Raw genomic sequence first — 24,708 nt, forward strand, 5'->3', positions numbered from 1 at the left:
TGTTCCTTTCCACAGACCAGAGGGACCAGGCAGAGAAGGATCCGGTGCTTCTGGGGTTTGGGGGGAGAGGGTGAAAGCAGACGGCTTGGAAGGCTTTGCCTTGCAAACTCACAGTAATGAGAATATCAAAGGCAAGTCATTAACGACCCCTGGTAATGACCATGGTTTATTTTGGCCCCTCCTTGGAGGGAAAGAGATGTTGAACTGATGGTTGTTGTGGGTTTTTCGGGCTCTTTGGCCATGTTCTGAAGGTTTTGTCTCTCCCCGCTCCCCCCCCCCCACGCACACAGAGGCTGTGTTTGCCGAGGACATCTTAAGGATAAGGAAAGAGGCGAATGGAGGTGTGGTAGGCATGATGTTGGCAGAGGGATTTTCACCCTGCATTTCCAAGTTAAATGGCAACCCTGAACTTAGTACAGGGGTTGGAGTGGCTGCCATTCTGTTGGTGGCACGCCAAGTGTGGAGGAGGTGCCACACTTCCTCCTGAGAACCAGGTTTCCCTTTTCCTGTTCTGAGAACACGTCAAGTCCATGGGCCAGCAAGAGCCCACCTCCTCCCTTACATTTCACTGCTAGGCTCAGTTGGAACCAAGATCCTTTCTCCTCACAAGAGCACAGAAGCTGCAAGGCCCTGTGCCAGCAAGGAAAGAAGGAAGGGAGGGAGGGAGGAAGGAAGGAAGGAAGGAAGGAAGGAAGGAAGGAAGGAAGGAAGGAAGGAAGGAAGGAAGGAAGGAAGGAAGGAAGGAAGGAAGGAAGGAAGGAAGGAAGGAAGGAAGGAAGGGAGGGAGGGAGGGAGGGAGGGAGGGAGGAAGCAAGGAAAGAAGGAAGGGAGGGAGGGAGGGAGGGAGGGAGGGAGGGAGGAAGGAAGGAAGGAAGGAAGGAAGGGAGGGAGGGAGGGAGGGAGGAAGGAAGGAAGGAAGGAAGGAAGGAAGGAAGGAAGGAAGGAAGGAAGGAAGGAAGGAAGGAAGGAAGGAAGGAAGGAAGGAAGGAAGGAAGGAAGGAAGGAAGGACCCTGTCAAGGAGGAGGGAGCCCTCTGGGCAGCAGGACAGGTTTTGCAGTGAGGCAGGCTGTGGCATGTGAGCCTGACAAAGGCAGGATAGCACACTGCCTGCTACACCTTACCAGCCCACATCTGCCTGAATTGTGAATCCTTATTATGACTCTGGAATCAAATGGTGGGACTGAAACCCATCTCAGCAAAAAGTTGAGGTGGGAGAAGACTGAAGTGCACTACTCTGTCACCCAGTGATCCTGGAAAAGAAAGAGGTGCTCACTTCTCTTGTGCAGCCACCCGATGAAGGAAACCCACGACTTTGCCTTCCCTGTGCATTGATGTGGGGTGTGGATGGTGGCTTAATTCAGATAGCCAGTCAATAATTTCCTCTTCAGGAAAACAAACCTCACAGGCGGATGCAGAGAGAGGTGGAAAGGATTCTTTGGAGCAGATGCTCACAAGAGAGGCCTTCCTCAGCCACAGGATGTGTTTTCCAAAAGCAGGGAATATGGAGAAATCGAGCCATGCTGGAAGCAAGGAAGTTTAGAATGGGTTCAAGAAACCACAGAAGGGCTGCAGGCACTTTTGATGAAAATATATTTAATATATTCGGAAAGGCTTTCATAGCCGGGATCTAATGGTTGTTGTGGGTTTTTCGGGCTCTTTGGCCGTGTTCTGAAGTTCTAACGTTTCGCCAGTCTCTGTGGCCGGCATCTTCAGAGGACAGCACTCTGTGCTCTGGGATTTTGTGACTTCATTATTAAAACATGGTCCATGTGGCTATGACAGTGGTGCACAACTTTAATTAAAAGAAGTAAAAACTTAGCAGGAGACATCATAAACATAAAAAAAAAAAACCTGGGCGTCTGACATCCAATTGACATGCATAGGTGAAAAAAAGAGGGGGGGGATTGGAGCTTGTATTGAAGCCATGGCAAGGACCACCAGCCCCCCCTTCTCCCCCAAAGGGATCACCTTCTGTCCTTGGGGCTCTCCAATCCAGAAGGCAATCCTCCCCGGCAACATTCTCGCTGGTGTTCCCTTCCAAGGGCTGGGAGCACACAAGGGGACGCGGGGCTTTTTCCATTCCTGGGAATGAGGACTTAAGCAACACACAGCCTGAATGCTCAGCCGTGACTTTTGCTGGCACCAAAGAGTGCCAGACCACCAGTTAGTCTTGGGCATTCCTCTGTTTGCTGAGTTCAGCATTACCATGGCTGGTGGTATGAGGAAGGCCACCAGGCTGGATCAATCATCTTCTGCTCAATCCTTCTCCAAGAGGACAGCTTTGTGCTCAGTCAAGCCAGAACCTATTCAGGAAAGACACCTGGGAGTAGGGAGGAAGGGGGCTGCGGCACTGCTGAGCGAAGTCCTGGGAACGGGCTCCATGTCAGGAGGTCTCGAGAAGCTCTGCCGCCGGAGACAGCAACAGGGCAGGCTCAGCAGGGCTGAAAGTAGAAGTCCACCACATGAGACGGCCCCAGCTTCTGAGTGAGGCTGACCGGCTCATTGGTCCTGGAAGAGGTACAGAGGAACCAGCCTGGATGGGCAGCTGACTCAAACCGCCAGATCCCACCTTGGTTAGATAAGAAGAAGGTGAATCGGGCTGACTCCTCTCGGCTGTCTTCAAGGAAGTCTGTGATGTTGATGGTCTGAGGCGGAGGAGGAGAGAGGCAGGTTACAGAGGGCGGGGGGTGGGGAAGGAGGGACGCCGCCATATTCCTGGCGTAGGAGGAGGGGAAGATCGGCCAAGCTGTTATGGGTCCCCGTGTCCCCTGGACTGGACAGCAGGATCCACCTTCCCATGACTACAATGATGCATGCACTGTGAAGGGATATGTGGCACACATTTGTGTTGCAAAAGGACACACTTCTACCCACTTGGCTGTTCAGCTGCTGCACCTGATTGCATTATAAACAGCAGCATCTGTGTGGTGCATCTCAGAGCATGTGCATCAGAAAGGGCATTGCACTGGGTCATTGTGGGCACCACATAAAGCAGATCCTGTCCACATGCTTGCTAAATGGAGACTGAGCTATAGCCATGGGACCAAAGCTAGGAGGGCTTCTGCAGGGCAAGAGAGGGAGGGGGCCTTGCTGCATGCTGCATCTCAGAGAGCTCCCTCTGCAGAGACTGAGAGGGCGGGAAGCTTGAGAGCCTCGAGGGGCAAGGGCTCACAAAGCCAACAAAGGCAGGTCATGGGGCAGGGGAACCCTTAACAGACCTCGTTTCCTCCAGGGTCCCTATTCCCTCCAGCCTGGGACTTATCAGTGGGTGATGTGCTCCCGTCTCTCCCACCCATAAATGTGCTGGAAAAGAAGGGGGTATACATGGGTCCCCCCCCATGCCCTAGGAAGAAAACCTAAGTGGGTCTGATGCTGCCCCTCCCTTGCATCTATGGGGGGGGGGCTTCCAGAAGTGAGGGAAGGCTTCTGGTGAGCCTGGTAAAAAAATAAAAATAAAAGCACAGTGCCCCTCTTCCCTCTTTTCCTTTTCAGCCATGTATTTCTGGTAGGAAGTACAGTGCCCAAAGGTGAGGGAGGTGGAGAACCAACAGGAGATGCTCTCCTCCTCCTCCTCCTCCTCAAGCCCCTCCCCCTCCCCCCAACATCTGCCCCGGAGGCAGGAGAAGCTGCGCTGGTGGGACTGGCGGGGAGGCGCCGCGCGTATCAGGGCTGCAGCCTCTCTCTGGCTGTACCTTGAAAGCTACCCTCTTTCTGAGGACAGCCCTGCTGGTCTCTTCCAACATGTACAACAAACCAGACCAAAGAAACAAACATTGTCACAATTATAAACCCAAACACTCCTGGCACTAAAACAAACGGATGAATTGTGTTTCCTTCCTTGTGTCACAGTCTCTTTCTTGGAGTACAGTATATGGTTTCATGAAGGCCCACATTGAAACACTGTATAACGTCTAGTCTTTCAGGTGCCACAATGTTTCTGTTGCTTGCCTCTTTCATGTTTGTTTCCCTTTTCCCCTCATCTGTTTCTGCTTCGGGTTTCTAGGCACTGGGTGCATAGCGGGGGGGGGGGGGAGGAAAGGGACCAGGAACAACAGCTCCAAAAAGCAGGCACGACCACTGAAAACTGCCCCAGTGGTGCCGCCTGACAGCCCTGCTCTGGCCGCTTCTCTTCCTCCCCACCCTGACCCCCCCACCTCGTTGGAGGCTTCAAAGGTTGGGTCCCCTCAGGAGAGGGTGGAAGTCAGGGGAGCTGATTCTCCCAATGGATATGTAGGGTTTCTCTCTCTCTGTCTCTCTCTCTCTTATACACACACACACACACACACACACACACACACACACACACACACACACACACACACACACACACACACACACACACACACACACACACACACACACACACACACACACACACACACACACAGAGAGAGAGAGAGAGAGAGAGAGAGAGAGAGAGAGAGAGAGAGAGAGAGAGAGAGAGAGAGAGAGAGAGAGAGAGTTCTCTGAGGGTGCTCCATGTGTGGCTTAGGGTTGGCTGTCCTGCGCTGCCGCCCCCCCCCCCCCCGGCCACACGACGGGAGCTCTCTCACCTCCAACTGCAGATGGGGTGAAGGACCCACGGAGGAGGAGGAGCAGGTCAGGCATCGCTTCCCATCCTGGATGCTCAGGATGACGGGGAATTTCTCACGGCCAAAAGCATGGTTGTGAACCCAAAAAAACTTCTCTGGGGGGTGGGGAAGGAAGGCAGAAAGAGGCTGTCAACATCCTGAAGACTCCCCAGGAGTATCTGTTTATTGAGTTACATTTTTTTTGTTCTTGCCTTTTCTCCCTTGAGCTGACAGGGCACCCACCCTGTGTCCCTTCAGTAGCCCTGGATTCTGTGGCTGACAGAATGAGGGCAGGTTCCCAGCCCACCAGGGAACTGCCAGGCTTCAAGGGCTTGGGAGGATATCCCAATGAATCGTCTCCCCCATCTGGGTGCAGGACAGACCGGAGGACAAGCCAACTAGGCAACCAAAGCTCCAAAATCCCCCAAAGCAGCCTGGCCATTAACCCCGCTGTGGAATTTGGGGCGCTGTCGCCCAGACTCCTTGAGGGAGGATCTGAGGACCAGAGTCAGGAGGAAGGGGGCAAGCAGAGAAAGAAAGGGGCCAGTAGCCCCTTGGCCCACTGTCTCCAGAGGGGGAGCCTAGGAGAAAGCCAGCAGCTCCAGGGCAGACAGACGGGGCGAGGAGATTCCATGTGGGCTCTTGGCCACAGCTTCTCGTTTCCTGCTCCCATGACAGACAGTAGGGCCCTGACGCAGGATCCAGCCAGAGGAGGCCACAACAAGGATGATGTCTTCAGCAGAGGCAGGCAAGGTGGAGTGCGGGGGGAGGCCTGAAGCACAGAGAAGCCCAGTGTGCTGATGAAAGTATGAAGGAGGAGGAGGAGGAGGAGAGACTGGGCCCTCCCCAGGTAACAAGGGGACCACAAGTTCCAGGGCTGGAGAGAAAGCTGGTGGGAGAGACTGGTGCCTGCTGTGCCTCCCCAGGCACATTCAGTGGCCAGCAGAAGACTCCGTCAGGAGGAGCGGAGCAGGCCAAGCCTTAGCAAATGCAAACAAACCTCCACGCTCCTCAGAGGTTTTCCGAGGAGACCTGCCAGAGGAAGACCCACCCGCGGCACCCACCCATGAGCTAGACAAGATGCAGCCTCCTGGGGCCACCAGACTCGGGAAAAGGGAGACTCACCTTCCAGGGCAGAATTGGGGCCTTGCAGGTACCCAGCCACAAGCTCATTGTTCTGCAGGTAAAGGGACTTCTGGCTCACATCCCAGATTCTGAAACATGAAAGCCAGGCTTATGGAAAAGAACGCTCTGCTTCTCTCTTGCTCTCTCTCCAGTCACCTCCCTGCCAGGGCTCCACAGCGCTACCTGGAGTGGCCTTACTAGCACCCAATGCTCCATCAGACCCAGGTGTTGCCTAGTAGACTGATTGGCATTGGTTGTCTCACAGATGGCCTTGGGTCACACACAAGGATTTAGCACTATAAAACCACACTGGGCAGGAATAACCCCCATAATCTCCCCTGCCAACCCCCAAGCTCTGCCTATCCCTACCGTGGTACCCTCTAATGGGAAAGATCCTTCCAGATGGAGGAGCCCCAAGACTGGCAATTAAAAGGCAGGCTCCTATCAGGGTATGTTTCTGGCCATCCTACTGTGGGCAACACACCAACAGTGGGCACTGTTGTGTGCCCACTGCACAGGGTGTGCTTTTTAGGGTTCATTTCCTCAAGGCTGGAATAGTTCTGCGGAGTCCCAGTAAGGGCATTGAGGCACACGGATTTCTGCATCGCTGCAGCTCTTCTCCATGGCTCTTTCACCAGATACATAGCCCAGCCTCCATCCTTCTAGGTTGCAGGAAGAATGCAGGACACTTACCGTGACCGGAAGACGGCTGCCTGAGCGCCAGCCTTCTCCCCACCTGAACAGCAAACGGCAAGGACAAAGAGGACAATGTTACTCCCTGGAGACTGCTGGGATATCATTGTGTCTATAAACTGGGCAGCTCTGTTGGACCAGCAGGGCCGACGCTTTATAAGTCCCTCACCAACCAGTGGGTGGGTATCTACGTTCTTGGCAGAGAACATAGTCAGTGAGGTCTCTGTGATAGAAGGCCTCAAAATTTCCAGCAACAGTGTTTTATGTTGCAATTCATGTTGCAACGCTGGATGCTGGAACTTCACTTCCTTAAAACGATGACCCAAATTCCTTTTGCTGCACACAAAAAGGGGAAGGAAACAGCAGCACAGAGTCCCAGGGGCATAAAGAACAGAATCAGTGCTATGTCTGCAGCAACAAACACAGACATACAAAAAGCATTGGTCCCTGAAAGTCAGCAAAAAGACACTTCTACACAGAAGCTGCAGCATCTGATGCTCTTCTAGAAGAGCAATTTGGAGATCTCGGATCAACAGCTGGCCTCTTTCTCCTTCGATCTTACCTCAGTTCTGGTCTGCACCTCCTGCTGCCAAGACGATTTCCCCCAACCACTCTGCCCCACCATTGCCACAGAAAATTAACAAAAGTCAGCTACAGCAAGGCAACCACAGAAGACATTTGCCTTGCTTGGTTAATGGGGTGATACAAGAGCAAAGCCCAAAGTGAGACAAGCGGCGAGCGTGGGGACTCCCCTGTGCTACCATACCAGTCCTAGATGGCAGCTCCTCCATCTGAGAATCACACATTGTTTGGACCTCGTGGGCTTGGACTGAGCTGTCTGAGGCCTCACGCAGCTATTTATGAGGCTGCCAGACAAGTCTTAGGAGGAGTGGCCACCCCAGGGAGGGCTGGCTGCTACAGAAGCATGTCTCTATAGGACAGTTGTATGAGATATGCCATTTCAGACCAAGTCTTCCAAAGTCTCCCCCCCCACATGCACCTTTATGATCTGTGCAGGCTGCCATGCCTAACTGTCCCGGTAGTTCAGGTAGGTGCAGGAAAGGCAGGAGGTGCCCCAGTAAGTCAGGAAGAGCGGGGATGGGGGTGGGGGAAATTTTTTGTGTGTGCAGCCCCACATTGAATACAACTTTCTGCCCCTTTCCCTGAGAGGCAGCTATGCCAGTCAGAAAAGATGGCACTGCCTAAAAGAAATAAGGTGGGTGGCCTGGCTCATGATCTTGCAGTAGCTTTATAACCAGTGATAGGGGCAGAAAGCAGCTTCCCAGAATTCTCAGTACTGTTATACTATTTTTTATTATGATTCAAAATGTGGGTTTTCTGCTCTTATGTCAAATTTATTTATTTATTTATTTGATTTGTATCCCGCCCATCTGATCTAATAGACCACTCTGAGTGGCTGAAAGGAATGCCTCAGCAGAAGACAGGGGTGGCTGTGAGAGGTCTTGGGGGCTTCCCCCTCCTAATACAGAAATTAATGTGCTTGTCAAACCACCTCTTATCTTCCTTCCCAACCTGTTGTTGAAAACATCCATTGCTCCTCTTCTCTTTTGAAAGAGACATTTTGCTGGCAAGGTTCATGTCAAACGCCAGATCAGTGACTCAGGTGAAGGCCCCAAACCTGTGCTCGCTTCAGCAGCACATATACTAAAATTGGAATGATACAGAGAAGATTAGCATAGCCCCTGCACAAGGATGACACGCAAATTCATGAAGCATTCATGAAAATAAGTAGAGGCCTAATGAAAAATAATGATTTTAAGAAAATATGGAATGTATTTCTGGAACATGTATTTTGGAGAGGGAGGGGGTTTACACCGAGGGAAGAAACAATGAAATTTTGGAGTGAAAATGAATGGAATGAAGTGTAATGCTAGTCCTGAAGGTGACGGGTGCACATGGGTAATTGTATTTTATTGTATTGTTTTGTTTTGTATTTTATATAGGGTTTTTCTGTGTAGTAGTAGGTTCATTTTGTATTAATAAAAAAAAATCTTTTTTAAAGCAAAAAAGGTCTCAAACCTTTGCTTTAGAAATGAGATAACTCATTGGAGGACCTGGCTAAACATCTTTTCTTTAGCACACCAACCTCCTGAACACACTTAACCTTCTTTGCTTTTGGCAGATGAAAATACTAATGGGCTTCATTAATATTTTGGTGAGATCAACACGGAACCCCCAGAGATCTACTGATAGACCTAAGAATCCCTGGAAAGCAGCCACAACTGCTGCTGGTCAGAGCTGCCACTACTACTATGCTAGAGGGATGAAGGATCTGAATCAGGAGAAGGCAGCTTCCTATGAGCCTAAAAAACTGGCTTTGATTTATCAAGCCTGGGGTGGAGGGGGGGCGAGGGAGGACTGCACCTCTGCAGATGATATTGTACCAAAATTCCCAATAGCCTTAGCCAGCCTCATGGTGGGGCTACTCCCCTCTGTCTCTTTACTATTTTGACGGATATACCCTGTTTCCCCCAAAATAAGACCTAACCTGAAAATAAGCCCTAGTATGATTTTTCAGGATGCTCATAATATAAGCCCTACCCCCAAAATAAGCCCTAGTTAAATGAAACCCCGCCCTCCACCATTGTGCAGCAACCAGAAGATGACATGACTATCTGAATAAATGTAGATTGTTGTAAATGAAAAAATAAAACAACCCCTGAAAATAAGCCCTAATGCTTTTTTTGGAGCAAAAATTAATATAAGACCCTGTCTTATTTTCGGGGAAACATGGTAGACAAACGCAATGTTTTGTACTTGCTTGCATCACGCACATGAATCACGTCCTTTGGGAAAATGTCCTTTAACACCATGTCCTTTCTCAATGCCAGGATTTCCCAGAACATCAATAGGACAATGTGTTTACCCGGCAGCAGACAACCTGAAGCAACAAAGAGGAACCCACAACTCAAGAGAATAAAGGAACCTGAGACTGGCTCATTCCGGCAGGGCACACTGTGCCTGTTCTGAAACATGTTTCACCATCATCACTCATAGACTTAGGCCACTACTATTCTCCATAGTCACAAAACATGGCAACAGAGTGTTCACACACAGAGGACTTAGTTTTTTTCTCAGAATGTAAGCATAATCTGCAAGGAGACAATCTGATCATGGAGGCCTCAGCTAATGGGCAACCAATATGACACTTGGTCTCTAAACTTATGAAGTTGCACAAGGAAAACGGTACAATGTTGCCGTGATGACTGCTTGCTCCCACACCCAGTATCTGCATCAGTAAATCTCTGGATATCTCTGGCCATGTTGTGAGCAGACTGCAGGGCCAGGGAAGCCTGTGTGTCCATCTTCCATCTTGTTCAGAGATTTAATTCTAATGGACTTCTCCCTTCCCTTCCAGTTGCTCCTTTGATTCTGAATGGTGGGACACCTTAATGTGGGGATTCCCTGCATTGTTTGTTGTTGTTTTTCCAGAGCTGCGGAGATTTGCAGATTAGTATCCTGACCAATGTGTTACCTAACAGCTGGAGTATAGCTTTTATTATCCTTCCCCCTCTGATGAGAAAGGAGGACTGCCCAAAATATATCCCGGTGCAGGACCGAAGACTTCGGTGTCTTCTGGTGGTTACATGACATCCGTTTTGTTACTGAGTGTTTGTTACTGTTACGTTTGTCACCCGTATTTTTCCTTGTTGCGAAACTGCTCTGACTTCAGCAAGCACTTCCTTTCCCGCTCGGCTCGGTTTTGCTCCGAGCAAAGCTTTGCCCTTTCGGTTCGCAGCGAAGCGGAAGGGCGAGGGGTGGACTCGGGGCCCCCTTCCTTTGGTGGACTCTTTCCTCCCGGTTGCTGGAGGGGGCGCCGCGGGCTCTGCTCCTGCGCGGGGACCGGCCCTTGCAGGAAGGGGGAAAGCCGGCCACCCCCGTCCGGCCCGGCGGTGTTTCCAGGGGAGGCCCACAGGTGCGAGGAACGGACGGAGGGTGAAGCTGCTGCCTCCGTGCCCGGCTCCCGCTTCCGGGGCTTACGTTTGACCTTCGCCTCCGGGGCCGAACGCGGAAAGGAGGGGGACTCAGCCAACGACATCGACCTGGGGAAGAGGCACGGCACACGCTTCCGACGGAAGTTCCGCCCGGCCCTTCCTTGCCCTCAGCGCCCGTTGCGCAGGCGCAGAAATTCCCTTCCGGGTAGCTCCCCCCGCCAAGCGATGGGAAGCGCATGCGCAGACCGCTTCCGTTCCGGAAGGCATTGCGTGGCCCGCCGAAGCAAGCGAGCGAGCGAGCGCGAGAGGGAGGCGGGAGAGGGGGAAAGCCGGGGCGTCGATGGCGGCGGCCATGGGCGAGCGGGGGCGGGCGGCCGCCTGGGCCGGGCTGCGGCTACTCTTGCTGGCGGCGCTGCTGACGGGCCGCGGGGCGCTCACGCTTTACTTCCACATCGGGGAGACCGAGAAGCGCTGCTTCATCGAGGAGATCCCGGACGAAACCATGGTCATCGGTGCGGGAGGAGGGGAAGGGGGAGGAGGGGGAGGAGGGGGAGGGGGAGGGGGAGGGGGAGGAGGCGGAGGGGGTCTCGCTCCCGCCGCCGCCGCCGCCGCCGCCGCCGCCGCTCACTCTCCCTTCCCGCTCCCTCCTTCCCCCGCCCCGCTGTCTTGCAGGGAATTACCGGACGCAGTTGTGGGACAAGCAGTCCGAGTCCTTCCTGCCCTCCACGCCGGGGCTGGGCATGTTCGTGGAGGTCAAGGACCCCGACGGGAAGGTGAGGGCGAGGATCTGGACGGGACGAGGCACCCCTCGTGGGACCCGGAGCTCAGTCGGCGGTCTCCCCGGACCCCGCTCTATGAAAGCGCTGGGACTGCCGCCGAGGGAGGGAGCCGGCCGGCCGAGGCCACCGGAGGCCGGGGCTGGCCAGGGCCTTCGCCTGGCCAGCCCAGGGACGGGGGAGGGAGAAAGAGGCGATGGGTCTCCGCATCGCCCACCCGGCCTGCCTTTCCTTTCCGCGGGGAGGCTTGTAGGTGGTGGTGCGCGCGCTCCAGATCATGTCCGCGGAGGGCGCAGCTCAATCGCTCCTGGTGGTTGCTCCTGCAGGTGGTTCTCTCCCGGCAGTACGGCTCCGAGGGCCGCTTCACGTTCACCTCCCACAGGCCTGGCGAGCACCAGATCTGCCTCCACTCCAACTCCACCCGCATGGCGCTCTTTGCTGGGGGCAAACTGGTAAGCCAAACCGGGCCCTTCACCTGGCGATTCAAAGGCTTGCACCTCTTTTGCCTTGTGGCTTCCTGGCTGAGGCAGCACAAAACCAGACACAGTCCTGAAAGACAGCCGGTGCAGAAGGACTGAGTTTTCATTATAGCCTCCTTAGTAGGTTTTCTGAAGCTACCAGACTCTAGAGTATCCTTTGCCTGCGAGATCTGAGGTATGGTGACCTGGAGCCGATCGCTGAATGTCCACTCTTCTGTCTTTAGCGAGTGCACCTAGATATCCAGGTTGGGGAACACGCCAATAATTACCCAGAGATCGCTGCCAAGGACAAGCTGACAGAGCTGCAGTTAAGAGCCAGGCAGCTTCTGGACCAGGTGGAGCAAATTCAGAAGGAGCAGAATTACCAAAGGGTGAGACACTTCTACAGAACTTCAGTATCTCCAGGTGATAATAATGGTGGCATCAGCACCAGGCATTCAGATGGTCCATCTGTGTCTTTCTGCTTAGAATTAACCTCATCTCACAGGTTGTGGGGGCTTTGGGTTATTTCTTGCAATCAGCATCATGCCTGAGGAGTATCACCTGAAAAGGCTTCAGTTTGTAGGGCAGAAGAGTCTTTGCCAAATGCTCCTCTGTGGGATGGGACATTTAAGCAGGGGGGAGAGAGAGAGAGAGAGAGACTGGGATTGTGGTTTGAGTGGGTAAACAAGAAGGATGTGCAGAAGGTGTGCTTGGCAGATGTTGCCAAAGGGATAAGAATGGGTACTTAGCTGTGTAGATGGGTGTGTTAGATGGGGACAAGGCAACAGTAGATTGACTCCCTTTTTACCTTGATTTTGCAGTACCGAGAGGAGAGATTCCGCATGACAAGTGAGAGCACCAACCAGCGGGTGTTATGGTGGTCCATTGCTCAGACTGTCATCCTCATTCTTACTGGCATTTGGCAGATGAGACACCTCAAGAGTTTCTTTGAAGCCAAAAAATTGGTTTAGTCTCTTGGATGACACAGACACTTACCATGACTCAAGGGTTTACTGTTTTGCGCATCCTAGACTCGCAGAAAACTGTGAAGGAGATCCAACATAGAACATCCATGGTTCAGCACCCAAAGCCTCCCTCTCCAAAGCCACTCGCCTCAAAAACGTTTCTGGTGCCGCCATTCTCCCCCCCCCCCACTGTGTTACAACAGAAAAAGCCAGGGCTGTTGGGGGTTGAGGAAGGGAAGTCTCACCCCCACCCCCGGTCATTCCAAGAAGGAAACATTGCTTTCAGGAGATATGGAAGTCTTTCTCTTGCTCTACTGTGGTGTTCTGATTTTACAAAGTTTTCTTTTTGTAGCTGACACCAGTGCATTTGTTGCCTTGCAAAAATTGTTCGTAACAACAGAAGGCAGTGGAAAGTCAAGGGGAAGCCTTAACTTATAACAGAACTCCACCCTTTCCCTTGAATAGCTGTGCAGTTGCACAGATTGCATGGGATAACAACAGAAGTAAAAATCAAAGTTTTATTCTGAAAAAATCAGGACCTTGTTTTTGCCAGCACTTGGCACCCCTCCCCAGTTGCCTGTACAGAGTAGTGGACCTCTCCCTTTTTTGGCAGTCAGCGTTTTCAGAATTCACATCCAGAGCCCCTTGATCTGCATTGAGAATTACAGGCGAAAGAGATGGCAGGTGTTCCCGCAAGAGCCTGGAGGGAGGCTTGCAGGTAACACCTGTGTCCCTTGGAGCTCAGGAAGAGAGGCCTGCCTGTGGCCAACTCCACGCCTGTTATTTTGGGTTCCAGCCAAGCTGGGACTTGGAATAATGAGAAATAGAAATGGGAAATGCGGCTTTCTTTGGAGAAGAAAGAATTTTTCCTTCCCTGCATGGTAGGGTAAATTTTTGACATTGTTTCTTGTTGCAGTTTTGGAGTGAAATAAAAGTTTTTCTGCAAAGGCATTTCTTATGTTTTAAGAGCAGGGTGACCTGTCCTAAGAAAGCAAGAAGAGTAGATTTCTGGCCCAGCAAAGGGTCAGTCTGGTCTTCAGTTCCCATTGAAGCTGAACACATACCCTCATGGGGGAGTGTACCAACAGCAAACGCTTTGTGGTTTTCCTTAGCGAAAGTGGTGGTTGGGTGGCTCAGGAGATGTGGCGCTGAGTTGGGGTGCAAAGGCTTTCCCTTCTTGATAGCAACTCCTGGCGGCCTCTGGAGCATTTCTCTGTTACTGAAGGATGGGAAGGAGTCCACAGCAGGATCAGGGAGGACCTGTGATTGGTGACCCTGTGCTGGTGCTTTGAGGAGAAGCCTCCTTGTCAGCTTTCCAGGGAAAGCCGTGGAACTGGCACAGGTATGTTCCCTCGACCATTTCTATTCTTCTCTGCCTTGGGAGAGAGGCCTTAGGGTTGCCATGAGGGAGGTGCACTACTGTAGCCATGGGAACATCCCCAAAGTCCGGTCCACGGACTGAGGACCACCACCACTGCCCTCAGCAGAAGAGAAAAAGATGGCTAAAAATGATGTTTTCCTGCTGAAGTGGCAGGAGGGAAGGCCTGCGTAATGGTAGGGGATCATGGTTGACATGCACATTTCCAAAGGGAAGAATCTTGGAATGTTGAATTCGGCAGCACTGACCCTGGAATGCAAGAAGCAGCAGGCAGAACCCAGATGAGCAAACTGCTTAAGGATAGATGGGATCCCGCTTCCAAGGGCTGCCTTGATAAAGACAACTTCTGTCTTCAGGGTCTACAATAATTTCTTCCATCTCCCAAACATTTGTGGCCCTGCGGAGCCCGGCCCTCCGGTCAGCGAAGCAGGACTGGCGACCCTTGGGCACAGGCATTCGCCTGCCCTGATCGTGGCCAAAGGATAACAGAGGTCATGCCCGATGCGCTCGTGAGTGACGTGCAACCTGCAGCGGCAGCCCGGCATCGGGGGACCCAAACAGGCTGGCTCTGGAGTGGGGGGCTTCCCAGCCAAGCCGCCCAGGGACCCCAATTCTTCCGACATCCTCTCTGGTGACTGGGATGCTCCGCTAAACCTCTGGCTGGCGGCTAGACCCATGTTTCAATACACACGTGAAGGTGAAGAGATGTCACATCCCGATTCCACCCTTCTAATAGCTGAACAGAGCCCCAGCAGAGGAGATGGGGAAGGTTGCTCACCCCAGAATCCCCAGATGCTGCTTCCATCAAAATGGCCCGGCCTGATGGACTCAGGCTCTCGGGCGTGGTGCCCCGCTCTTTCCCACGAGGCGTCCTCCGGCCTCCAGGGGGCGACGTCGAGTCCAAGGGCGTTCTGGCCGCGAAGCTTGCTGTCCTTCCGTGCAGCGTCCACGTGAGACGGCTCGGCGCAGGCGCACAACTCGCTTCCAGTTCTGCGAGTACGGTGGCGGCGCGGCGGCACCGAGGCATGGAGGAAGCGGAGCCGAGCTTTGCCCACCTGGGCCTGGACGACCGACTGCTGCGGGTGAGGGCCGGGCCGGGCCGGGCGGGGAAAGCGGGGGCGGAGCGGTGTTGACGAGGCTGCTTTCTTCCGTCCAGGCGGTGGGCGAGCTGGGCTGGGAGCGGCCGACGCTGATCCAGGCGGAGGCGATCCCGCTGGCGCTGGAGGGCAAGGACCTGCTGGCGCGGGCCAAGACCGGCTCCGGGAAGACGGGCGCCTATGCCCTGCCGCTCCTGCAGCGCCTGCTCCGGAGGAAGGCGGTGAGTTGGGGCGGGGGCTGGCGGCGGCAGGGGGGGGGCTTCCCCGGCTTCGCCTCCCTTCTCTCTGCCGCCCCTGATGCCTTCTCCTTGTCCTCTTCCCATCAGGGCGCGGAGGCGGTGGCCGAGCAAGCGGTGCGCGGCCTGGTCCTGGTGCCCACCCGCGAACTGGGCCAGCAGGCGCTGCAGATGCTCCGGCGCTTGGCCGCCTTCTGCGCCCGGGACGTGCGCCTCGTGGACATCTCGGGCCAGGCGGATCTGGCCGCCCAGAGGTGAGTGAACCGGGACCCCCTGGCGGAGCAGGCCGGACCTTCGGCCTCCAGGGCTTCCTTCCTTCCTTCCGTCGGAGGGGAAGGGAGGGGAGAAGAGAGAAAGGTGGCCGGCCCTTCAGTCACTGACCCGGAAAGGGCAGCAAGGGGTTGCCCTGTTTGGGTGGCAACTGGGAAGGTGGCAGCCACTGCTGTGAGGGCTGCTCGGTCTGGGAATTCCAGGGCAGCCGACTGGAACGTGCCTGGCGCCTTTTATTAGACAAAAATTCCAGGCTAATAGGTGACCCGGGACCTTGGGAATTGAGTTTTAGCTCCAAGGGTGGCCTGCAGCTTTGCTGTGGTTCTGTAGCCCCAGCCGTAGGTTTGCATGTCTTGGTCAGCAGGGCCTGTAGTGGAGACCCTCCTTGGTTATGTCTCTGTGTTGCTGCCTATTTTGCCTCCAGGCCCCTGCTGATGGAGAAACCGGATGTGGTGGTGGGGACACCCTCCCGGGTCCTGGCTCACCTGCAGGCGCGTAACCTGAGCCTGCAGGACTCCTTGGAGATCTTGGTGATGGACGAGGCTGACCTGCTCTTCTCCTTTGGCTTTGAGGAAGACCTGAAGAGCCTCCTGTGGTGAGTGTGGGCTGACCCTGAAGACTGGACGGTTGCCTGTGCCTTTGAGAATGAATAGGGAGGGCAGGCACCGTCTTTTACACCCCTAGGAGATGCAACAGCAGTGACTTTAAGGGTGCCTCACCAGAGACTGAAACCATCCATGCTCTTGTCGTTCCAAGCTGGTGTTACTGGTGCAGATTTTCCTCCACTGGCATGTGTTTTCACATACACACATGTGCACGGACACTTTGTTTAAGAATAGTGCAGTTTAAGAGCTTTGTTGGGGAGAGTGTTTCAGACATTCTTGCTGAATCTGTAGGATGGGGAGGCGGGTACTACGGAAGGGTAACGGAGTGCAGTTATAAATGAAATAAACAAATATATTTCCCCATGCTTTGCCTCTTGTGAGTTCAGTTCTTGTTATAGTGACTTGGGAACATCTTACTGGTTGTTGGCCAGGAGGGGCTTTTGTTCTGGCCTGTAAAGTGTTTCTTTTTTTGAGGTCTTTGGTTTTATTTCCAGCCATTTGCCCAAGATCTACCAGGCCTTCATCATGTCAGCTACCTTCAATGAGGATGTGCAGACACTCAAGGAGCTGGTGCTACACAACCCAGTAAGAGAGGGTTGGTTCCTGGGGCCATTTGGGCTTGGCCTGGGCAAGGTTGGGTCCAGGGATCCCTTTCCTGTCCTCCTTGCTGCTGGGGGGAGGCTCCCTGAAGAACTGCAGGGTGTGGCCCTGTGTTTGTTACTTCTGGAGCTCCTGGCCTGGAAAGGAAGGGATCCTGCTCTCTGAATGCCAAGGGGTCTCCTTCCACTGCTTTCTCTCCCAATGCAGGTGACCCTCAAGCTGCAAGAGTCGCAACTTCCAGACAGCTCCCAGCTGAGTCAGTTCCAGATTCAGTGTGAGACAGAGGAGGACAAGTTTTTGTTGCTGTATGTACTGCTGAAGCTGTCACTGGTGCGAGGCAAAGTTATCTTCTTTGTCAGCACCATTGAGCGGTGTTATCGCCTCAAGCTTTTCCTGGAGCAGTTCAGCATCCCTGCCTGTGTCCTGAACTCAGAGCTGCCGGTCAAATCCAGGTGAGCCCCTGCAGAGTAAGGCACTGTCACTGAGAGTTGGGTGGCAGACAGGAGCTGTAACCATGTGTTCTGGAGCAACCTTTTGGCTGTTGTTGTTGTTGGAGATGAATGGGTGCTGCTGGGGCTGGGGGCCTCCTCTGTGCAGGGGAACAGTGCCGTCCTATCCAGCGCTCAGTGTCCTGGTGCAGGTGTGCAGAAAAGGCTGTGAGGCTTGGGGTCTGCTGGGCTGCCTTGGAAACCCCGGCCAAGCCTTGACAGGCCTTTCTCCCTCATCAGATGCCACATCATTGCTCAGTTCAACCGGGGCTTCTATGATTACCTGATTGCAACGGATGAGCAGCACTTGACAGAAGCCGGGCAGCCAAAGGAACGGCGGAAGCAAAAGGGCGCCAAGACAGAAAAGTACGTTTGACCGGAGCCTTCCAGACATTGATGGTCTTGGTGTAGTTAACGTCCAGGTTAGAAGCAAAGCGAAGTGGGTGCCTAAGTGGCAGTTAGAGAGTAGGTAAAGTAAGAGACATTTGTGAGACAGTTTGGTGGCAGCGGAGCAGAACCTGCAAGGCTTAGACCCAAAGGAGAACGGAAGACCCAGGCTTTTAGTGCCACATCAGAACAAGCTCTCACAGCACAGCTTTCTGTCAGGCTGGACCACATCTGTAGTACTCAGGGCTACCATGCGTGATGTGAGAGCCTGGGCACATTCATCCTGGGGCCAGCTGCCATTCACTTCGTCTGTTTCCAGGTCGTTTGGGGTGGCTGGGTGTGCTTGAGGTCCCCAAGTGGAAGGGTCAGCTGTCTCAAAAGAGCACCTTCAGAGCTGATGGGTGGGCAGCCCCAGGCGCCTCTTCCTCCTGCCTTGCCCTCAGTTGTTCTTTCTCTTTGCTTTCCAGAGGCAAAGATCAGGAGTACGGGGTCTCCCGTGGCATCGATTTCCAGAATGTCTCTGCCGTCCTGAACTTTGACTTTCCTCCCTCCGTTGAATCGTATATCCACCGTGCGGGGAGGTCAGTAGCAAGTGGGAGCACGCGGCGAGGTGGAAGCAGCATCATTAGTACAGAATGGGTTCCCCTCTTAGAAAGTTGCTGCAGTTAACTAAGATTAATTATATATTTGTTAAAACTTTTCTTTCACAAATTTGGATTGCAGCCATGCAAAATTTCAACACATTAAGCAACATGCTTGCATTCTGCCCTGAAAAACAATAAAAAAGGAGTAACTTGCCTCCAAATGTCCAGGAAATAAATTTAAGCAAGGCTCAGTAAAAGTTCTGCATATCCAGATGAAAAGAACAGTGTAAAAGATCATGAATTATTGTTCCGATTTCTCCAGAAGTAGAAGGTCATTTGCAATGGCAGAATGGGATCTTTTTGAACTTTCTCTCCTGGACTGCTGATAGCAGAACTTTTAGCTGGGCAAGAGTGAAAACTCCAGCATGCGTTTGTTTTGAAAGTTAATAAAAACAATTGTCTGGTTAAAAAGGCAGCAATCCTGTATTGATTAGAATATTTCGAGCTTTCGCCTAGATCGCGTGGGCCGCCCCACCTCTGTGATACATTGCCTGAGGTCTAGTCTGGCTGCATCGTATCTCATGCGGAGAAGGCTTCCTGCAGAGAAGCCGTGCCCTCTGAGTAGAGCAAATAGGGCTTTTTTCCAAATGGACTGATAATTGTAGTCTTAGAGGGGTCAAGCCTGTGGGGTAAAAAGGCAGCCAAAACCTAAAGGTAGCAAGCCGGGCCCTCGTTTCAGTAGAGCGACAGTTTGAGAGGTGAATGAGGAGCTGTGCTGTGGCTCTCAAGTGGTTTTGACCAAGACTAAGCTGACAGAGCTTTACATGGGAAGAATAAAGCAGAAGCCCCACCTTTTGTTACCTGTCTCTACCTGGCTGCAGCTGGGGGGGGGTTGTGTAAGCCAGGTGGGGGTGCTTTAGCCAAGGGGCTCCGGTTACCTGCTGACCCTGCCTGTGGCCGCTTTGTAGCATGAATTCACCCGGCAACCCTCTGTCTTTGCTTCGGCCTGACACTTTTTCTCCTATGCAGGACTGCCCGTGCCAACAACCCGGGTACCGCTCTGACCTTTGTCATGCCTTCGGAGTGGGCCCTGCTGGCCAGAATTGAGGAGGCCCTCGGAGGAGGTGAGGGGCAGAGGCTCCGCTCTCAGGAGCAGCGGGAGGAAGCCAGGCACAGCCCAGCCCTCTCCTTTGGCCCATGTAGAGGCAGCTGGGGGGGGGCACCCGGGGGGGGGAGGGGAGAGCAAAGTGGCTTTTCTCCCAGAGTCCCAACCGCTATTCCTGCCTTTGGTTCTCCAGGGAGCAACGAAGCCCCTTTGCAGCCCTACCAGTTCCGGATGGAGGAGGTGGAGGGCCTTCGCTACCGTTGCAAGGTCAGTGGGGTTAGGTGTGTGCAGGGGGGGCAGTGTGTGTGTGTGTTTGGGGGTGGGGTTCCCTGCATGGCAGTTGCTGTGAGAAACCTTGGAATAGGGAAGGAAAAGGGTGCGGGGTTTTGTTTTGCAGGAGGGTTAGGGGCACATTGTGGGAAGTCGCACCAACTAACTCGGCACATGTAAAAGAACAAAACCACATGTTTCTCCACTATGTTCTGTCAATGTTTCCTGGTGGCCTCCCCAGAGGTTTCTCCCCCCCCCCCCAAGGGCTACAGGCGCATTCTCTCTCTCTCTCTCTTTTGTGCTGGGGGACGAGAGGGCTTTTCTTCCTGGCAGTGGGGCCAGTGGGGAGGTTGTAGCCCCACGACAGTCATCTGAACAGGGGAGGTTGTGCAAGCGGTCTTACTGCCTCTCCTTCCCTTCCTCGCCCCCCCTTAGCCCCCCCGGCATTGTGGTGGGGGCCTTGTGCTGTTGGTGGGCTGTGTGGCCCGCATGGCTACCCTGCACTTGCTGCCCCACTCGGGCCTGGTGCCTGAGCCTTGTGCCTTGCCTCTCAGGACGCCATGCGCTCCGTCACCAAGCAGGCCATCAAAGAGGCCCGGCTCCGCGAGATCAAGGAGGAGCTGCTCAACTCGGAGAAACTGAAGGTATCCACAGTGGAGGGCGAGGTGACCTTTTTCTGGGGCGGGGGGGGGGGGACACATGTCCCTCTCCTCTTCCCCTTTGTCTCTCAGGAGCAGCCTTTCTGGCAACCGTGGGTCTCCAGCTCCCCTGGGGTGAGGGGAGGGGGCTGGGCAACCGAGGGGCCTCCTTGCATCATTGGCTGTGTTTGGCTTGTCCTCTGACAGACCTACTTTGAGGACAACCCTCGGGATTGGGACCTGCTGCGCCACGACAAGCCCCTCCACCCGGCCATCATCAAGCCCCATCTGCGCAACGTTCCGGAGTACCTAGGTGAGTGGAAGGGGTGGGGGGGCCAGGAGAGGCTTGCACCGAGTCCAGCGGCGTCGGGCACCCCTTCCCTCTCCGGCTTGTTCCCTCGCCGCTCTCATTGCGCCTTCGCCCCCAGGGCGTTGCCCAGGCCCTTCTGACAGAGCGCGGCTCTTCCCCATCTTCAGCTGACTCCTGCGCTGGGTGCCTCCAGAGCTGACCCAGGAGCTGAGGGCTGCTGGCCTTGGGGGGGCTGTTGGAAGGGGAGGCTCTTCTGCCTTGGAGTGGGGGCAGGGGGGCAGTCTCTGGAAACTGACCCCAGCGGCCTCTTTTCCCTTTGCAGTGCCCCCCACCCTCCAGGCAGTTGCTCACTCCCACCTGAGGAAGCGCAAGAGGCCGAAGCAGCGGCCCTCCGCCCCCAAGGTTGGTGTTCTTTCTTCCCTCTTCTGTGAATCGGGGCCGCTAGCTTTAGTTCCCCTTTTCTGCGCCCATCCTTCTGGCTGTGGCCCCTCTTAACCCTACCTTTGCTGTGCAGAAGTACCTTGACCCCGTCTGTCTCGCTTGCTGGCATTGGCCTTCTCAGGGGCAAACGGGGGTTTTCTGTGGCCACCCGTTGCTGTGGAAAGGGGTTCGCTGGTATCCTCCTCCTGGACTTCTCCAGGTGGCGCAGGAGGGTTGTCTGGTCCATGGAGAGGGCCACCGCGTAGCCCCGGCTTCTCTGTGCCCTGCCTTGTCACAGCTGAGGTGGCATCGAAATCCTTCCTGCTACAAGCTGCAGTGGGGCTTGGGTGGCCTGTCTGTTCGAACCGGGACCCTGGAGATGTCAGCGGGGGTTTCTGGCTGGTCTTGGGCCAGCCCCACACAATTAGCTGGGTTTGTTTCATGGGACTGTTAATAAGGGAAGGCAGAGCTTTTCTCTCTCTGTGCCCCTGTTGGTCCTTCCCTCACTTTGGAGGGAGGGGGATCTGTACCAGAGAAGAGAGAAGGCTTCTGCCCAGGGTAGGGGACCTTTGCCCTCCCATTTTAACTCAGGATGCTTCCGAGGTCATGACTCTGCCCAGCAGGCAGGGAAGGCTAGCAGGCAGCTTGGGGTGTGGTGGGCCAGATGGCAAGGCTGAGGGGGCCGGAGGCCTCCATGGAGGCATCGGGTGCCCCGAGGAGCGGGAGATAGGGGAGCAGGCAGGCGAGGGCTCCTCGTGTCCCCAACTAGCTTCTCGTTCTCCCTTCGCGCAGGGTCGGCAGAATCCACTGCAGAGTTTCAAGTGCACGAAGGAGAGGTTTTCCAAGCAGAGACGACAGACAACAGGCAAGCTCATTGGAAGACCTGGCCCCTGAAGGCTCCTTCCTCAGCTCGGACTCGGCAGGAGGAAGCTGGGGAAGGGGGGGAGGCGGACGTCTTCCCTCCCTGCCCTGAGTCGGACTGTGATTTTTGTTCAAATAAGACTGTGTGTGGAAACCTGTTTGTGCCTGAGAAGGTTGAGTGTGTCAGGTCCTGAGGCTTGTCTTGTGACCTGCTGGGTCACAAAGGAGAGCCAGGGATCACTCAGGGTGAACTCCTTCCGGGTCACCAGTGGCCTTCCTTCCTGCCTGGGCTTGGGAGTGGAGGGGCACCACCTCCTTGCAGCCAGTCCCATGTTCCTGGGACTGAGCTCTTCTGAGCTGAGCACCAGACGCTTAGCCCCTGCACGCTGGGAATTTGATGGGAAGCTATGACCCCTTCGGCCATTGCTATACAGTGGGGAGGGGGGGGCGCTTCCCCTTACCTGCCCATCGGGGGCCTGGGCAGCCAGGTCCTTGTCCTGAGGCTGCTCAGCACTCAGATGGGCTGCCTTTGTCCTGTCAGTCAGGCAGTGGGTTTTGGCCAAGGGTGGCTCCTTGAATTGGCCTGCGGGACCTTCCCAGCCTTCTCTTGAGCAGCCAAAGCAAAAGGGGGAACGTGCAGCTGGGGGGGTTCTCTGCAGCCCTCAGGCAGCCACCTAGCTTCTTCCAAGCATGCCCCACTGTGTTTGCTCTGCCCTGGCCCCCTCATGCTGTGGGTCCTGCTCTTTGCTCTCTGGCCTTGGGGGTGGCAGGAAAAACCAGAGGGGGTCCCAGGCCCGCAGTGGCTGTGATCTTGGGAGCGTAGCGGCCCTAGGCCTTCTCCAAAGCTGGGCTCAGGCGCCGGTGCCTGCCAGGCCCTGCGGTGGCAGGTGGAATCTTTACCTGGCATGTGACCTTATTTATCAGGGTGGTAAACCTTGAGGAGGAGAAAACAGGATAAGAGGGCCTAGGTGGGGGCAGAGGGCTAATTGTGCGCCAAGTGTCAGCCAGGGAGGAAGGTGCCTGTGAAATGCGCTTTGATGCTTCCAGGAATCACAGAGCAGCCATTCATGGGGTGCGGTGTTTGCAGGAGAGGGCTGGTGGGATGGTGCCCTTCAAAGTCAAACGTGGCTGCTGTTTACAACAGGAGGCTGGCAAAAACGTTAGGGGATGTTCACACTCTTCAGTGCCGTGCCTGTTCGTCTCTCGTGGACGGAGAACTGCAGCCATACCAACTCCTTAGTCATCTAAACAGCCATTTTCTCTTTAGAGAATGCGGAATAAAATGCCTCCAGAAGCAAAAAAAATCGTAGTTTCTTGAGATGCTTGAAATTGGGCCCCAGAGACTTTGTGTGACCAGGCCTCATAGCCAGAATATCTTCCGGCTTCCTCAGTTCCTGATCTGTCTCAAGTGAGGGGGGCCACCAGGCCCAACAACCTCTTCGGCCCTTGTTGGGTGGATCGGGCCCTGCCGCTGAGAGAGTTGTGGGCTGGGCTCTGGCCTGTTCCTTGGGAAGCAGCCACCACAGCTCTTTGGCTGAGACCACCCACACGCTTACACCAGGTTTCTCCTCCTGTGCAGACTGTTTCTCGGACAAGGGGCCGAGGCAGTTTGGGAAGCCAGTGAGGAGGGCTGTGTGGTCTTGTCTGGCTTTTTCTGTTAGGGCAGAATGGGCGTAACTGCTACATCACTGTCATAATGCAAGCAAAAAAGATAAGGCACGGTTTTGTGAAACTCACCCAGTTTTTATCTATTTTGCTGCCTCCTATAGATAGATAGATAGATATATAAAGATGCCCTTCCTCGTTGGCCTTGACTGCTCCTTATCCTTCCCTTATCGCTCTGTGCTTTTGCATATTTCTTGCCTGACCCTGACCTTTGCCCCTGCCTCCCTGGGCTGCCCCCACCCTTTTTCTTCCAGCCTTGGCACCTGAAATGACCTCCTAAGATGTTCCCCCTTGCCCAGGTCCCATCTCAGCAGCCACCTTTTCCCTCCTTTCATTGGAACCAGCTCTCTTATCTCTCTGCAACTTAAATAAACATAGCTCAGGGCTTCCCTTCCTTGACCTGGTGCCTTTGACGTTGTAAGCTGGTTTAAGCAGCCTCTTTAGTGCTTCTACCCTGGAGGTTGCCTAAGACTGGGGAAAGGGTCTTGCCAGCACAGTAGCCGTCCACGCCTCTCCCTCCCTAGAGCCTGCCTGGCTTGGTGAGCCTCACCCGGGCTGCCCAGCAGTGACGGGGCAGGGTGTTGGTGTGTGTATGTGTGTGAGAGGGAGCATCCTTCCCCCTGAGCCTCTGTCCAGATGGGGGTGGGGTAGGGATGGAGGGTTGAACTAGCATAGGTTAGTCCTGTGTGCACACTTTGCGTTTGTTCTATGCGCTGCACGCTCGTAGGGTCCTTCCTCTTCCTCGGTTCTGTTTGGCCAGGGAAGCATGGTCTCCCCCAGTACATGTTTGTCACGCAGATGGGGAGGGCGGAAGGCACCAGGTTTTGAGCGGGTCATGGTCCACCTCTCCAGTCCCAGCGGCTCAGGTGTAAAGTACAAGCAAGTGCGTGTATGTGGCAGAGAGGAGGAATGGTGGCACGAAGAACGTCCTCATGGTGGAAGCATAGCAGAAGCAGCTGCCTGAAAGGGCTGCTCTTCGAGCTCAGGTTTATGGGTTCACCTCCCGGGGATGCTGTGGCCAAGTGGCTGCTGCACCACCGACTTGGATTAAGTGATCTTTGAAGCACCTTCCTGCTGTTTGGTTGCTGCGTGGATGGAGCTGGGTTTTGATGAGCACCAGTCATTTATGGCTTTGCTCCTTAGCCAGAAAACTTCCCAGAATGGCTTGTAAAGATTGGCAAGGCAACCTTTGCTATCAGGCTTCTAATCAGAAAGATAAACTCTACGAAAGACTGGATTTGGCTGC

At 54.4% G+C, this 24,708-nt stretch overlaps 3 protein-coding genes and 1 non-coding gene across 6 annotated transcripts; 3 read left to right on the forward strand and 1 right to left on the reverse strand.

Moving 5' to 3' along the window:
* Positions 1–1,577: 1,577 nt before the first annotated feature.
* LOC110072063 (interleukin-1 receptor antagonist protein) lies at positions 1,578–10,517 on the reverse strand. 2 transcript variants are annotated; one of them, XM_020780085.3, is made up of 5 exons: positions 7,157–10,517; positions 6,391–6,433; positions 5,698–5,786; positions 4,555–4,688; positions 1,578–2,646 (listed from the first exon to the last, which is right to left on the reverse strand). In XM_020780085.3, exons 1-5 carry the CDS (start codon positions 7,194–7,196, stop codon positions 2,434–2,436), a joined length of 519 nt encoding a protein of 172 aa, XP_020635744.2. In that variant the 5' UTR covers positions 7,197–10,517; the 3' UTR covers positions 1,578–2,433. The 2 variants fall into 2 exon arrangements, with proteins under 2 accessions (XP_020635744.2, XP_020635739.3); XM_020780080.3 differs by having other exon boundaries at positions 6,391–10,517.
* LOC140701933 (U6 spliceosomal RNA) lies at positions 8,032–8,138 on the forward strand. Its single transcript, XR_012080947.2, has one exon. It is a non-coding gene; the product is annotated as a U6 spliceosomal RNA (small nuclear RNA).
* Positions 10,518–10,597: 80 nt separating the features above from the next.
* TMED4 (transmembrane p24 trafficking protein 4) lies at positions 10,598–13,495 on the forward strand. Of its 2 annotated transcripts, none has more exons than XM_072978970.2 (5): positions 10,598–10,858; positions 11,019–11,119; positions 11,449–11,574; positions 11,826–12,006; positions 12,405–13,495. In XM_072978970.2, the coding sequence occupies exons 1-5, from the start codon at positions 10,687–10,689 to the stop codon at positions 12,434–12,436; spliced, it is 612 nt and encodes a 203-aa protein (XP_072835071.1). In that variant the 5' UTR covers positions 10,598–10,686; the 3' UTR covers positions 12,437–13,495. The 2 variants fall into 2 exon arrangements, with proteins under 2 accessions (XP_072835071.1, XP_072835070.1); XM_072978969.2 differs by having other exon boundaries at positions 10,607–10,858; positions 11,826–11,972.
* An 808-nt stretch (positions 13,496–14,303) lies between these two features.
* Positions 14,304–23,101, forward strand: DDX56 (DEAD-box helicase 56). The gene is made up of 14 exons (XM_020780086.3): positions 14,304–15,008; positions 15,083–15,244; positions 15,350–15,513; positions 15,954–16,124; positions 16,629–16,719; positions 16,942–17,186; positions 17,463–17,588; positions 18,077–18,190; positions 19,223–19,317; positions 19,492–19,565; positions 20,123–20,212; positions 20,414–20,519; positions 20,839–20,918; positions 21,729–23,101. The coding sequence occupies exons 1-14, from the start codon at positions 14,736–14,738 to the stop codon at positions 21,828–21,830; spliced, it is 1,893 nt and encodes a 630-aa protein (XP_020635745.3). The 5' UTR covers positions 14,304–14,735; the 3' UTR covers positions 21,831–23,101.
* Positions 23,102–24,708: the final 1,607 nt, after the last annotated feature.

This window comes from Pogona vitticeps, chromosome 8, assembly GCF_051106095.1.
Source record: "Pogona vitticeps strain Pit_001003342236 chromosome 8, PviZW2.1, whole genome shotgun sequence".
Lineage (NCBI taxonomy): Eukaryota > Metazoa > Chordata > Lepidosauria > Squamata > Agamidae > Pogona > Pogona vitticeps.

Coding starts and splice junctions, on each gene's coding strand:
- DDX56 (XM_020780086.3), top strand. CDS start 14,736: ATGGCCCGGCCTGATGGACTCAGGCTCTCGGGCGTGGTGCCCCGCTCT. Junction 20,213..20,413: donor TCAACTCGGAGAAACTGAAG/GTATCCACAGTG, acceptor GTCCTCTGACAG/ACCTACTTTGAGGACAACCC. Junction 20,520..20,838: donor CAACGTTCCGGAGTACCTAG/GTGAGTGGAAGG, acceptor TTCCCTTTGCAG/TGCCCCCCACCCTCCAGGCA.
- LOC110072063 (XM_020780080.3), bottom strand. CDS start 6,881: ATGCTGCAGCTTCTGTGTAGAAGTGTCTTTTTGCTGACTTTCAGGGAC. Junction 4,689..5,697: donor CCCCAATTCTGCCCTGGAAG/GTGAGTCTCCCT, acceptor CCCACCCCCCAG/AGAAGTTTTTTTGGGTTCAC. Junction 2,647..4,554: donor CACCCCATCTGCAGTTGGAG/GTGAGAGAGCTC, acceptor CCTCCGCCTCAG/ACCATCAACATCACAGACTT.
- TMED4 (XM_072978969.2), top strand. CDS start 10,687: ATGGCGGCGGCCATGGGCGAGCGGGGGCGGGCGGCCGCCTGGGCCGGG. Junction 11,575..11,825: donor TCTTTGCTGGGGGCAAACTG/GTAAGCCAAACC, acceptor TTCTGTCTTTAG/CGAGTGCACCTAGATATCCA. Junction 11,973..12,404: donor AGGAGCAGAATTACCAAAGG/GTGAGACACTTC, acceptor TTGATTTTGCAG/TACCGAGAGGAGAGATTCCG.